The sequence below is a fragment of the Vicia villosa genome, linkage group LG7 (genome assembly GCF_029867415.1).
Source record: "Vicia villosa cultivar HV-30 ecotype Madison, WI linkage group LG7, Vvil1.0, whole genome shotgun sequence".
Taxonomy (NCBI): Eukaryota; Viridiplantae; Streptophyta; class Magnoliopsida; order Fabales; family Fabaceae; genus Vicia; species Vicia villosa.
Window position 1 is genome coordinate 96,175,051 of NC_081186.1, and position 14,487 is coordinate 96,189,537.

At 35.3% G+C, this 14,487-nt stretch overlaps 1 protein-coding gene across 1 annotated transcript; it reads left to right on the forward strand.

Moving 5' to 3' along the window:
- The first annotated feature begins 837 nt into the window (after positions 1 to 837).
- LOC131619773 (uncharacterized) lies at positions 838 to 4,113 on the forward strand. The gene is made up of 5 exons (XM_058890837.1): positions 838 to 1,027; positions 1,148 to 1,750; positions 1,811 to 2,562; positions 2,752 to 3,558; positions 3,673 to 4,113. Exons 1-5 carry the CDS (start codon positions 838 to 840, stop codon positions 4,111 to 4,113), a joined length of 2,793 nt encoding a protein of 930 aa, XP_058746820.1.
- Positions 4,114 to 14,487: the final 10,374 nt, after the last annotated feature.

Here is a 14,487-nt window from a genome sequence, read left to right on the forward strand (position 1 = left end):
GCTTCAAATGAAAAATCTGTTTGAATAGTTATTCTTAAAATGTGATTTTAGGTATTTCATCTATTTATGGGGAAAATATTTGGATATCAAAATTTCAAAAAATCACTTAATTTTAAAGCTATTTCAAATAGATTTTCATAAAAATCATTTTTGAAATACTACTTTTTTAAAAAATTATGATTTTGACTAAGTTTTGGTCTTCAACTATGTATATTTATGTTATAGGATGTCAAATTAAGTGTTTCATTTTAGAAAAAACGAATATAAAAAAACTTGTAATATTTTGAAAAACGGTTTTAGAAAATCTATTTTCAAAAATACAAAGAAAAAATTCATTTTTTTAAAGCTGAAACAAACTAGCCCTCAATCGACTCAAGAACAACGTAATATCTGTTATGAGCAAGGATAAACATGTGAGAGGGGAAAATATGACAGTTGTAGGAAAAGGACAAAACAAAATAAATCAAGGACAGCTGGTGAATGATCCGCATATCATGGAACCAAGGAGAGGCCAAAGAGTGAGAATTCCTAACAGCAAATATTCCTTTTTGTCAGCATAAATAGGAGAATCGTACGCTATTTAGGGTGTGCAGAAATTGAGAACATTCTTCCTTCCTCCTTGGCATTCCTTTGGAATGATTTTCTTGTTATTTCTTTAATTGTTAGTCTTTTCCATTCCTAAAAGTGAAGTGTTGTGTTGTAGCATATCACAAAGTGTATTCTCTGAATTTTTTTCCTTGTACTAGACTAGTACTCAGTGAAATATAAATTTGGAGATTTCAATATTGTTGCTGCAATTTATAGTAACTGTTACATTTGGTGCTTTCATCTTCTACCATGGCGGAAAACACGCGTATGAAAGGGTTGGAGGCTGCCATTAACAACATCAATGCTACGATGCAGAAAATGATGGAGGATGCCGACACTCGTCATAACACCTATATGCAAGCTTGTCACACTGATGCGGCACGGTTAGATCAATTAGAAGTTCAACTCAGCACTCTCCAACTCACCTCCGCTTTTAATGGTAGCGTGAACTCTGATAGCTCTTCTTCACATCGGCACCAACCATTCTAAGTGAGAAACGTTAAGCTTGATTTTCCCAAATTTGACGGATTTGAGGTTTTGAATTGGATTTTCAAAGCAGAGCAATTCTTTGATTACTACTCTACGTCGGACAACCACCGCCTTACCATCGCCGCCGTTCACATGGAAAAGGACGTTGTTCCTTGGTTCCAGATGATGACTCGTAACAACCCTTTTCAGTCATGGGCTTCCTTTACACATGCTTTAGAACTTGAATATGGACCTTCTCCTTACGAATCTCCCCGACCTGCTCTGTTCAAACTTAATCAAACAACCACCGTCAGTGATTTTTACACTATTTTCACGTCTCTTGCTAACCGCAGCCATGGACTTAGCCCTGATGCTGTTTTGGACTATTTTATTAGTGGCCTCAAGCCTGATATTCGCAGAGATGTCGTAGCCCAAAACCCTCTCTCACTCTCTAAAGCCTTTTCCCTTGCCAAATTATTTGAGGAAAAATATAACCCTACCAAGCCCAATAACCAGCCCAGTAGACCATACTCATACACCAACCCCAACACTGCAAACCGAAACACAACCCCACTTATACCCACACCTTCAACCCGACCCAATTCACATATTCACAACCCATGGCCACGTCCTGTTCGTAGCATTACTTCTGCTGAGATTCAACTCCGACGAGATAAAGGGTTATGTTTCTACTGTGATGAGAAATTCTCACCTGCACACAAATGACCTAACAAGCATTTCCTATTGTTGCAAGTTGATGAAACCGATAATGCTTCGCTTGAAAATGACCCACCGGATCAGACTGAAATTACTCCGGTAACGGAAGACGACACTGAACATCACTTATCTTTCAATGCTCTCAAAGGTTCTCATGGGGCTGGTACTCTACGTTTTCAAGGTCAGATTCAAGGAATTCAAATTCAAGTTTTGTTGGATAGTGAAAGTTCTGATAACTTCCTTCAGCCACGCATCGCACATTGCCTGAAAATTCCAATTCAAGACGCACCCCGATTTCAGGTTTTGGTTGGTAACGGAAGCACTCTCACTACTACAGGTTTAATACCCGACCTCCCCGTTACAATTCAAGGTCATACACTTCACCTTCCTGTTTACTTGCTTCCAATCACTGGTGCTGATTTGGTTTTGGGAGCCCCTTGGCTCAAAACTCTGGGACCTCATGTGTCGGACTATGATGCTCTTTCCATCAAGTTTTACTTAAACAACAAATTCATCACTCTCATTGGCTACTCTTCAAAAGAACTAGGTCAGGCCCAATTTCACCACATCCGTAGGTTGCATCATACTCACTCTATTGATGCATCTTACACTCTCCAGTTCCATTCTCTCTCGGAACATAAAGCTGATGATGTTCTTGATGCATTACCGGAGGATTTGGCTGCTTTACTACACTCTTATTGGAATGTGTTTGATGAACCAACAGGGTTACCACCTCCACGGGTTCAGGATCATTCTATTCCCATACTCTCTGGTAGAAATCCTGTTAAGGTAAAACCCTATCGATATCCTTATTGTCAGAAGTCTGAAATTGATCGAATGGTTTCCGATATGCATAATCAGGGTATTATACAACCTAGTACGAGTCCTTTTTCTTCACCTGTGTTACTAGTTAAGAAAAAAGACGGGTTGTGGCGTTTTTGAACTGATTATCGGGCTTTGAATACAATTACTATTAAGGATAGTTTTCCAATTCCGACGGTTGATGAGCTACTTGACGAATTATTTGGAGCTTCCTATTTTTCCAAATTAGATTTACGGTCGGGTTATCATCAAATTCTTGCTACTCCTGAAGATAGGCATAAGACGGCATTTCGAACTCACCAAGGGTTGTATGAATGGCTTGTTATGCCATTTGGACTTTCTAATGCCCCTGCTTCATTCCAAAGTCTCATGAACTCTGTTTTTCAGGAGCAGCTCCGCAAATATGTGTTGGTTTTCTTCGACGACATTCTTGTGTATAGCCCAACTTGGTCCTCTCACTTGGAGCATTTAGAGGTGGTTCTCAAATTGTTGCAACAACATGTTCTATTTGCCAAATTTTCAAAGTGTTGTTTTGGCTGCACCACTGTGGATTACTTGGGACATACGATCTCCAGTCAAGGCGTAGAGATGGATAAATCCAAAATTCAGGCTGTCATGGAATGGAAAATTCCAACTACTCTCAAGCAACTACGGGGCTTCTTGGGATTATCGGGTTATTACCGGCGATTTATAAAAAACTATGCTGATATTGCTGCTCCACTTACTTCTTTATTAAAGAAGGATGCTTTCCAATGGACTCAAGAGACGACCAAGGCTTTCAATAGTCTCAAGCATGCAATTACACAAGCACCGGTGCTCTCCCTCCCTGATTTTACTATACCTTTCACCTTGGAAACGGATGCTTCCGAAACTGGAATAGGGGGTGTCCTTAGCCAAGCTCGCCATCCTATTGCATATTTCTCCAAAAAAATGTGCCCCAGGATGCAAAAGCAATCAGCATACGTACGCGAATTATATGCTATAACCGAGGCTTTGGAAAAATTCTGTCATTAATTGATTGGTCACAAGTTTGTTATTAAAACTGATCAACGAAGCTTGAAATCCCTCACTGATTAGTCCATTAATACTCCGGAACAACAACATTGGCTCCACAAATTTCTCGGGTATGATTTTACTATTGAGTATAAGCCCGACGAAGACAACAAAGCAGCTGATAGCCTTTCTCGTTCATTCTGTTTCGCCATGTCTATCCCTATGCCACCTTTGATCTCTTTGATTCATCAAGCTGTCAATGATGACCCTCACTTGGCTGACATCCGCAATCAATGTTTGTTAGGTACTTGCACTGCACCTCATTATCATGTTAAGCATGATATGCTATTTTGGAAAAACAGACTAGTGATTCCCCAAACTCCTGAACTGATCCAACTCATTCTCAAAGAGTTTCACTCTTCCCCTTTGGGTGGTCAAGCTGGTGTTACAAGAACAAAAGCTAGAACTGCTACCCAGTTTTTTTGGTCTACTATGACAAAAGATATTAAGGAGTTTGTGTCTTAATGCTTGATTTGCCAACAAGCCAAACATTCTAATGCTCTTCCTGCAGGACTGTTGCAACCACTTCCAATTCCACATCAAATTTGGGAAGACTTAGCTATGGATTTTATAACGGGACTTCCATTGTCTAATTCATACACTATGATATTGGTTGTTGTTGATAGATTATCTAAATACAGCCATTTTATTCCCTTGAAGGCTGATTATAGTAGTGCCAAAGTTGCTGACGTTTTTCTCAACACTATTGTTAAACTTCATGGGTTTCCCAAAACAATTGTGTCCGACAGAGACAAGATTTTCACTAGCCATTTTTGGCAGCATGTGTTTAAATTAAGTGGCACCACTTTGGCTATGAGCACCGCATACCACCCCCAAACCGATGGCCAATCCGAGGCTGTCAATAAATGCTTGGAGCTTTACCTCCGTTGTTTTACGAGCCACAATCCTCGATCTTGGTCCAAAATGTTGCCGTGGACTGAGTTTTGGTATAATACTTCATTCCATACAAGTATTGGTATGACCCCGTTCAAGGTGGTGTATGGTCGGGATCCCCCTGCTCTCATTCGTTACGAGTGGAATTCCACAGACCCTCCTTCCTTGCAACAACTCTTAGTCGAACGAGATGATACTATTGCTGCTCTCAAGACTAACCTGGTTCGAACACAACAAATTATGAAGAAGTTCGCTGACAATAAACGTCGCTTTGCGGAATTCCAAATTGGGGACATGGTTCTTGTGAAATTACAGTCGTATCGCCAACACTCCATTGCTCTGCATCGTAATCAAAAACTGAGTATGCGTTACTTTGGTCCTTTTCCGGTTGTTGAACTAGTTGGACAGGTTGCTTATAAGTTGCTACTTCCATCCACTGCCCGAATTCATCCTGTTTTTCACATATCAGCATTAAAGCTTTGCAAGGGAAATCACTCTACACCGTTGCTGCCACTACCATTAACTACTATAGAATAGGGACCTATTCTTATGCCCCAAGCTATTGTTGGTTCTCGCACAATCAATCATAAAGGAAACTCAATTCAACAGATGCAGGTGAAGTGGGAAGGCATGCTGCCTACTGAGACTACTTGGGAGAATTGGACTGAATTTCACAATCTTTATCCTAACCTTGAGGACCAGGTTATTGTTAATGAGGGGAGTAATGTTATGAGCAAGGATAAACATGTGAGAGGGGAAAATATGACAGTTGTAGGAAAAGGAGAAAACAAAATAAATCAAGGACAGCTGGTGAATGATCCGCATATCATGGAACCAAGGAGAGGCCAAAGGGTGAGAATTCCTAACAGCAAATATTCCTCTTTGTCAGCATAAATAGGAGAATCGTACGCTATTGAGGGTGTGCAGAAATTGAGAACATTCTTCCTTCCTCCTTGGCATTCCTTTGGAATGATTTTCTTGTTATTTCTTTAATTGTTAGTCTTTTCCATTCCTAAAAGTGAAGTGCTGTGTTGTAGCATATCACAAAGTGTATTCTCTGAATTTTTTTCCTTGTACTAGACTAGTACTCAGTGAAATATAAATTTGGAGATTTCAATATTGTTGCTGCAATTTATAGTAACTGTTACAATATCTCAGACAAAAAGTTTGGTAAATGTAACACGGTGGATCCTAGAGTCGCCTTAATCAAACCATAGTGGTGGAACTAGGTCATTTTTATTGAGGGGCCCATAATATAGATAGTAGAAATTTGATACTAACTTAGCAATTTGTTTGATAGTCAATGGAAAATGCATGAATCCTTGTTTATGTACATGAGTTTGATTCCTACTAATCTATTTTCTTTTCTTTTTTTTTTCAAATAAAATGATAAAATTACAAAAAATAGTGGAATTAAGTTTTGAACATGCAAAATATTGATTTTACAATAAGTATTAAAAACTAATTTTATTTATACATATATTCAAAGGAGAATATTTTAGAATATTTGGAATAGTCATAAGCACATCTCATGCTCTAACTTCGCCCTCTACTAAATCACTCATTTCGATAGGGTAGTCCGACCCAAACTAAAAGTTATTGAGTGATATTTTTTGTAAGTATCTAGCATACCACATGTCTTTGTGAAAGGGTCGCTTATTCCTTTAATTTATGGGGAAGATCGAGTATTCCTATTCACACGTCATAGTTAAATAATTGGGTTAGAATTGGTTGTTCATCTACAACTTGTATCATGGAACATGACTATAAATATCTCAACCTTTAAAGTTAAGAGATTCATTCACTATTTAGATATTTGACATATCTAAAATCTCTCTTGCATTCATCACGGGAGCAAGATTTTACGTCAGTATACTTATCACAAGTATATGGTTAAACTTGATATACAAATTTTATATCATATGATTTTACTATTCAACCATAATTTATATAGCCTTGGGTGTGAAAGAGTGTATTGAAAAAATTAAGTCTCACATAAATTAATCATAAGACTTGAAATCTTCAAACTTTTGATTCACTTAATTATTAGTGAATCAACATATGCTCAATGTATTAGTGTTTGTGTTGTATTGGTTGTCTATGTCTGTATTTTGTAATTTTTATGAAGTGTTTATTTGATGTATTAAAATTATATTTTTGAGAATATTATTTTTAAGAATGTCATTGATAAAAACTGTATTCCTATCAATATGTGTGACAAATAAATAAAATTCCTACAAATATTTTTTTAGATTTTATTTTAATTAAATTTTAAAAATTAAAAATTATAAAATAAGAAAAGAGTGAAAAGTTACAGTGGTTATTTTATACTTTTATGGGTACATAAGATTTCAAAAATAAAAATAAAAATTGAGAAGTTCATAAACAAATTATATTTTTAAAAATAAAAAGTATTAAAAATTATTTATTAAAACTTGAATCAATCAAAAGAACATGTGAATTCTATAATATCACACCAGAATAACATTTATATCTATGAAATAAAGACACCATTAGCATAATCATCATCACTCTTATAGTTTTGAATATATTTACCAATTTAGGTTTTCCATTGAACTTTCTTAGAAAATTTCTTTAGCCACCTCCCTATGGGGGTCACCCCCAGCGAAAATTCCAAAATACCCCTGTTTCGGAAGTTCATTTCCGAAAGCGTCTTTTTTTGAAAAAATTGACTTATTTCGGAAGTTCATTTCCGAAAACATTATTTCGGAAGTTCACTTCCGAAATACTGCGATTTCTGCAGATTTATCAAAACACTCCCCCTCCCCCAATCATTTACCCTAAATCAAAACAAAAAGTGGCAAAGGCAAAAATTTGTGCAAACAGAATTCCAAAGCTGCATCAAGGCTCCAATCACACTGCTAAACAACATTCAAAAGCCCTCAATCCTAACACTTTGTAAGTTTTGAAATTTTTAGATCTATTATTCAAATGCATGTTATTTAGGGTTTTAATTGCATAAATGATATATGGTTAGGTTGTTAGTAGTATTTAGGTTGTTTAGAAGCATTTTGATTTGGTTTGAAGTTTGGTTTAGGGGTCTGCCATGGAAGTTGCAGAAAACTCCACCGCAGGGGTGTTTCGGAAGTTCATTTCCGAAAACACCTTCATCCCAGTTTTCGGAAATGAACTTCCGAAATGTATCAGAAGTTCAAATTTTTTTGTTTTTTATTTTGTCTCGCATATTAATCGATTTCAATTATTTACAGGAACATGTCAGACAATCAACCAGCACGCAGGACTGCGTCTTCTAGAGAGGGTAGGGAGTGTCCGTTTTAATTTGCAAGTACTTTATTTTTAACGCCTTTGTTTATTGTGCGCCTGTTTCTTTGAAGTTTGTGTCCCTTTCTTCTTTTATAAAAGGAGGTCTCATGGACCTTTCTTTCTTCATTTTTACGCAGGAATGGGTGGCGCTAAGGGAAGAAAGGGTTCTTCAAAGAAGGAGGTGAAGGAGGTGAAGGAGAAGAAGAAGGTTTTGACTGGTTCTGCTTCTCGTCCCCTGGGGGTCCATGGCTCGGACGTGCAGACTCAGTCTTCAGGCGTGATCAACGCTGATGGTTCTGATACTGAGTGGGATGAGGATTGGTATAATTATCTTCATTCGGAGGAGTTCGCTCGTCGGGAAGAATAACGTGTTTTTATTTTGTTTGATGTGTATTTTGTAACGCTCGTCGGGCAGAATAACGTGTTTTTGTTTTGTTTGACGTGTTTTGTTTTGTTTTGTTCTGATTTTGGATTGTATTGCACAGTGTTTTTGTATTGGATTTGTCATCTTAGTTTTTGGATTGTTCTGATTTCAATATGTAGATTCTTGGATTTCATCGCCGCGAACACTATCCATCTTCTGGATTATAAACATAGAACTTTGACTTTCCCAGCGCACCCCTTTGTTTGATTTTTTTGTAATGACGTCCCCTGATCAGGTAAGAAATGTGGACACATGTGCCTACGTAAGCCTTCTAAGATGGTTACCTTCTAAGAAATGTGGTAACACTTTCCTACTTAAAAGCCTACGTAACAAAAATTGGGAAGCTCCACAGCCACGCCCTATTTAAAAGAATAAAAAACCTTTTGAAATTTCGAAGTTCCCTTTTCCTTCTCCCCACCACTCTCAGACGGTTAACTTCTAAAACACTTTCCTATTTAAAAGCTTCTCACCCATTTTTCTTTCAAAATATCCCAAATCATTTTCGATCCTAAGTCTTCTTCTTTGCTTTAACGTTTTCTATCTCTTGTTACTGCTTTCATCACAATGTCTCGCCGCGGTGGAGGAAATCATCCCGAAAATCGCCGGAGTCAACCATCTCCTGCACATTCTCAACAATCATCCATCAATGCTGCAGGATCAGGCCGTGGTGGTGGTGGTCGTGGCTCTCGCGGTGGACGTACCTCCAATCCTTCTTCCTCCGGACATCCACCTCCTCCGTCATATGCTCCGGCCCCGGTTACCTCTCCTCCGTCTGTTGTTGCATCTCCGGTTGTTCGTCCATCTGTTTCAGCGCCGTTTGTTCCATCTGTCGCAGCGCCGGTTGCTTCCTTGAGTTCGGCTCTGATCTCCATCGAGAGCCTGACTGCCGAAGTTAAACAGAAGGCTACTCCAGAGTCGGCTCCGTCGTCTCAGAAGGAAAATTGGGAAGGAAAATCCAAGTTCGTGCTAATCATTTTCAGTTGCGAGTGGCTGATAAGGATCTACACCACTATGATGTAAGTATAGTTTGCTCATAAGTTTTTTGTTGTTGTTTATTATGTTGGTAAGTTACAATGTGGTATGGATTTCTAGAGGATCAGGATTTTCTAACCTGTTGCAGCGTCTCCTCCATCGTCGTCATCCGATTAAATAAAGCGAATCGTTCTTGTTTGTTATTTTTCTTCGGTCCAGACCTTTTTTCGGAAGTGCATTTCCGAATTCCTCCAAGGGGGGTGAGTTCGGAGATGAACTTCCGAAACACCACATTTTCTGAAAATGTAACTTTATTTCGGAGATGCATCTCCGAAATCAATATTTTATATTAAAAAAAATACGTTTTCGGAAGTTCATTTCCGAAAACACCTTTTTTTCAAAAAAAAGTACCTTTTCGAAAATGAACTTTCGAAACAAGGGGTAGTGTTGTAAATTCACCAGGGGTGAGCAAGAATATAAGGAGGTGGGTGAAGAAATTCTCCTTTCTTATAGTATAGTTTGATTCGTTGGTATCACTTACATTTTTGTTCATAAGAAAATTTAATGGAAACTAACTAGAATATATAAAGGGAGTTTCTAAAATGAAATATGTTCATATTTATTTGGTAAAAAACTGCAAATAAATGGAAAGCAAGCAAGGAATAAGTTGCATTGCTAACTCTTTGCATGCCAAAATTAAATATATATTCTTAGAAGATATAACATTGTTAGGCATAAATTTATAAACTATTTACAAAAGGTCTTGCTAACCAGTGCCCTCAGGGCACTCTTTAAGCATACTAAATAAAGAAAATATTTTTTATAAAATTAACGTTTCAATTTCCAATACATTTTTAATACATTGAATATACGTATTTCAATAAAGATTTACCACTTTAATCACTTAAAAAGTGCCTCAAATGCATTGGTTAGCATTTCCCTTTACAAAAATACACTATCTCTAATGATAGGATGTCCAAATTGTCAATCACAGATGTTATAAAAGCATATTAATTATCATAACATATTTTTATCATGTTCGGACACTTTTCTTGAAACAATTGAAAGGGTTGTGACTCACAATGAAAACTTCAGTACTCAATTTCATAAGTGGAGAAATATCAGTTAAGTTCACATATGCATGTTTCTCTCCTACTTATTCGGTACACTAAAATATCTACTTGTGTAAGTGTTAATCTTCCCTTCTGTGGGTCAGTAAAAAGTTCATGAGCGCCTATTTCTTCAAAGACACTCTCGACATCTAAATATATAAAAAAAAAAGTGTTCTAATTATTTCAGTTGAATTATTTTGTTTTCAGCAAGTTCTAGAGACCTTTTTTTTTGGCTTTATACCACCGGTTTAGTCCGGTTCGGGGGCGAGTTCTGGCATCAAGTGGTTCCATCCCCCTCTCGATTGCAGTTGCGGGGGATCGAACCGTGGTTCTCCCTACCAAGTCCAGCGCCAATCACCATTGGACCAACTAACGATTGGTTCAAGTTCTAGAGACCTTATTTATAAGCAAAAGTGTTCTCATTTTTTTTCTTAAATATAAGCAAAGGTAAACAAATCTATGAGCATTTAATGTCTTTATTCCAAAATTATCCTTGTATTAATTACTTAATATTATAATGAATGACAATTTAATTGAGTATATACTAGTAATTGTATTATGTCTCTTATATAAAATCAAGAAAATTAAATGCATTTAACTATCATTTTTAATAAGCTTGAAAGTTATCTTTTTTTCTTATAAATCCAGCCGGAGGAGTACTTCTCTTAATCTGGATAATGATGAAAATGAATCAAAGAAAGCTTAAAAGTTACTTTGTCTCGATTAAGACCCTCTTGTAGTTCTTTTAGAATTGTTATGACTTTACTTTTCTTTTCCAATACAATACTATCTTGACATTATTTACTACTCTCTCCGTCTCACAATAGGTGTCCTCTTTAAGATTTTCACACTTTTTAAGAAAATGATTAATTATGTTGATTTCAATAATAAAATGAGTCTCATCTACTAAAATAATCTTATTAATAATAGATAATGCAGTACTTAAATGAATTAAAATACAATAAATAAGGGTAAGTTAGTGGAAAAAATAATAAATATTACATTGATATTCTAAATGGACAAATAATTTAAGACAAATAAAAATTGGAAAGCGAGCACCTATTGTGAGACAGAGGGAGTATTTTATAATTTGACATGTTTGTACTATGTGATATAAATTTTAAATACGATTGAAGAGTCGTTTAATTTTGTTTTATATTAATATTTATTTATTTAATTTTAAGTATCAATTTAAGAAATTATTATAAAAATAATTATGATAATTTTGTGAATGCACTTTCTTATTAGAAATGTTTTGTATGATGTCAAAACTATAATACATAGTATTTGTGTACATTAAACTTTTCTCTCTATGTCTAGATATGCATTTTCATATTAGAATACTTAGAATCATATTAGAGTTGTTTTACAAGTCAAAAATCAGGTTTTTATGTGAAAAATCAGTGTATATATCAACACATACATGCATAGGTCGACACATGATGTTGGTTTTACAAAAAGAATGATTATGGAACATTCAAGTCGACACATGCATGGTTCAGGTCGACACGTAGACTGAAAATTTTCTTTATGTGTCGATACATATGTCGTATAGTTCGACACATGTTGTATGTTTTCAAAACCAGACGTGTCTGCCCATTTTAGATCGACACATAACAGTAAAATTTCTACTATGTGTCGACACATAGAAAGTCCAAGTCGACACATAGCAAGTCCAGGTCGACACATACTGTCTTAATTTTGGAAAATTGTAAAACTCTCTAATATGTTTTCCTGTTATCACTCACACATATATAAAGACATTCATGCATCATTTAAAAAAAAAATGGAAACCAAAAATATACAAATAAATTTCTCACATACTCAACCTTTTTCGATGCTTACACACAATAATTATACATAATCATTTTTGTTCGGTGCCATCTAGAAACAAGATTGATAAGGTCCAATTTTGGATTGGTGTAAATTAAATTGGGTTGAGAATTCTTTGGGGGTTTAATATTAGAAAAACCAGTTAAGGTTTATCCTCCAAGGTCATTGGTGATTTGAGGGTTTTTCCACAATTTTTTGCAATTTGGATTCAGCCGAGTGAAAGTTTTGAAGAATGGAGATTATATCAAAAGAGTAACGGTAAACGGAGGATCGATTAGTAATCTTGGATTACAATAGTTTGCAATTTGGATTCAGCCGAGTGCAAGATTTGAAGAACAGAGTTTATGTCAAAAGAGTAGCGGTAACTAGAAGATCACATTGGAAGTATCGAGTTACTTAATCTTGCTTAAGATCAAGGGAAAAGAATAAGATAGGATCAACATCAAACATAGGGTTTGGAGGGTTGGATTGATATTTCTCTCTTGTATTCATACATTTATAAAGATTAATTTAATATCTCAATTCCATTTGGAATTGGGGACAAACGTACCCATAGAGAGACTGATTGAGAAACTTTCTAAACAAATCCTTCTCTCTCTCTCTCTCTCTTACACACACACACATTCATTACAAATTATGAATCCATTGATTGGGCAATCAATACATTGAGATAATTTTTTCGTCAATAATATTTTAAATTGTTTTTTGTTGAGTTGATTGTAATATATAAGATTGAAATTGGATTTTCATATCAACAAAATAAAATAAAAAAAATTGATCAGAATTGATTGCACACTAAGTGTTCGACAAATTACTTGAGTCAAAGTTTTGTTTAATATTTCATTAGAAATCGATTATCATTGTGTGATTTTATTCAAACATTATGTTTGAAAATATTTGGATTAGTTTTCTCATCATTTTAATTCCTTTATTCGATATGGTTTAACGCATATCCGATCTTTTAGACAACGGTTCAGGATAGACAATTGGTGATCCGAAATTGCTTCCGCTTGCCATAATAGAAAATATTTTTCAAAGAATTTTTAAACAAGAAAATTTTGTTAGCAATCTATTCAACCCCCATCTATATCTTTGCCTATCATCTAACAATTTTTTATAAATTTATCAAGAAATAGAATAATGATAAAACATATACCAACTAAATTGCTGATATAGCCAATTAATTGATTCTAAATTCCTAATCCAACAAAAAAACAACAGTACGTATAGACAACTATTTGTTTCCAACAATTTATATTCCTACAGAAAATAGTCGCTAGTATAGCCAACTAATTGATTCCAATGGTTCAAATTCTAACAAAAAACAATCGTAGATATAGACCATTAATTAGTACTAACAAGTCATATTCCTATGGAAATACTCAAAGGCTTCAAGAACTCTCATTCAAACGAAAAACAATCGTAGGTATTATCAATATCACTTTGTCCATTGAATAAAAAATATTGCTTTTAGGTTATTGTGACAGAAATTTTCCGTCGGTATAGGAAATTAAAAAGGATAGAGAAACATCGTTGTTGGAATAAGGGTTTTAGGCTATACCCACGGTTTTAAGGTCTTTACTTTTGCTGTCACTATATGTTAAATACCAAGAAAGGAAAGAAGGATACCTTCCTTCCTTTGCTAAACTCAAATGTGTCTGTATAGATCTCGACCTGGTGGTGGTGACAAATCTTGATATTTGAGTTTTATGTGTACTTTTTTATAAAAAAAAACTCTTTGTATTTTTCTTTCCTAGCTCCAGGTGTACTAAGTGCCCGTACTGTATTTTGAATGAACTTAATCGAATTGTTGTATGCCTTTAATTCCAAATATATGTTAGTTTTAATTCAAAATAACCCCACCAAACATGAATTGATTTCATAAAATGATAATTGGCAACTTTATAATCAATTAATTTTAGGTCAACCATTGATTGATGCATAATGGTAATTGATTGGCTCATCAAATTTGTCCCCAAAAGTTTTCCTTTTTTTTTTTTGTCATCCTCTAGCCTATAAATAGAGGCCCTTTCCCTCATATTTTCATAGCCAAGAACGTGAGCTCTCATACCTCACTCCTCGCTCTCTCTCTAAAAAATATTTTTCTTTACTTTCTCTCACTTGAATTTTGTTGTAGTGCTTTCGAGAAAAGGTCTTTTCTAAGTGAGACATTTGTATAATTCTGGAATGATAGTATTGTAAATTCCCCAAGGAACATTTTTTTTACCTTGGTTGAATAATTTATTCATTTAGAAATTATTTATTTGGATTCAAAGCTAACCCCTATAGAAGTTTTGGTTTGGAGATTTAGTTACTAAG

Coding starts and splice junctions, on each gene's coding strand:
- LOC131619773 (XM_058890837.1), top strand. CDS start 838: ATGGCGGAAAACACGCGTATGAAAGGGTTGGAGGCTGCCATTAACAAC. Junction 1,028..1,147: donor ACTCACCTCCGCTTTTAATG/GTAGCGTGAACT, acceptor TTTTCAAAGCAG/AGCAATTCTTTGATTACTAC. Junction 2,563..2,751: donor CTGGTAGAAATCCTGTTAAG/GTAAAACCCTAT, acceptor ATTACTATTAAG/GATAGTTTTCCAATTCCGAC.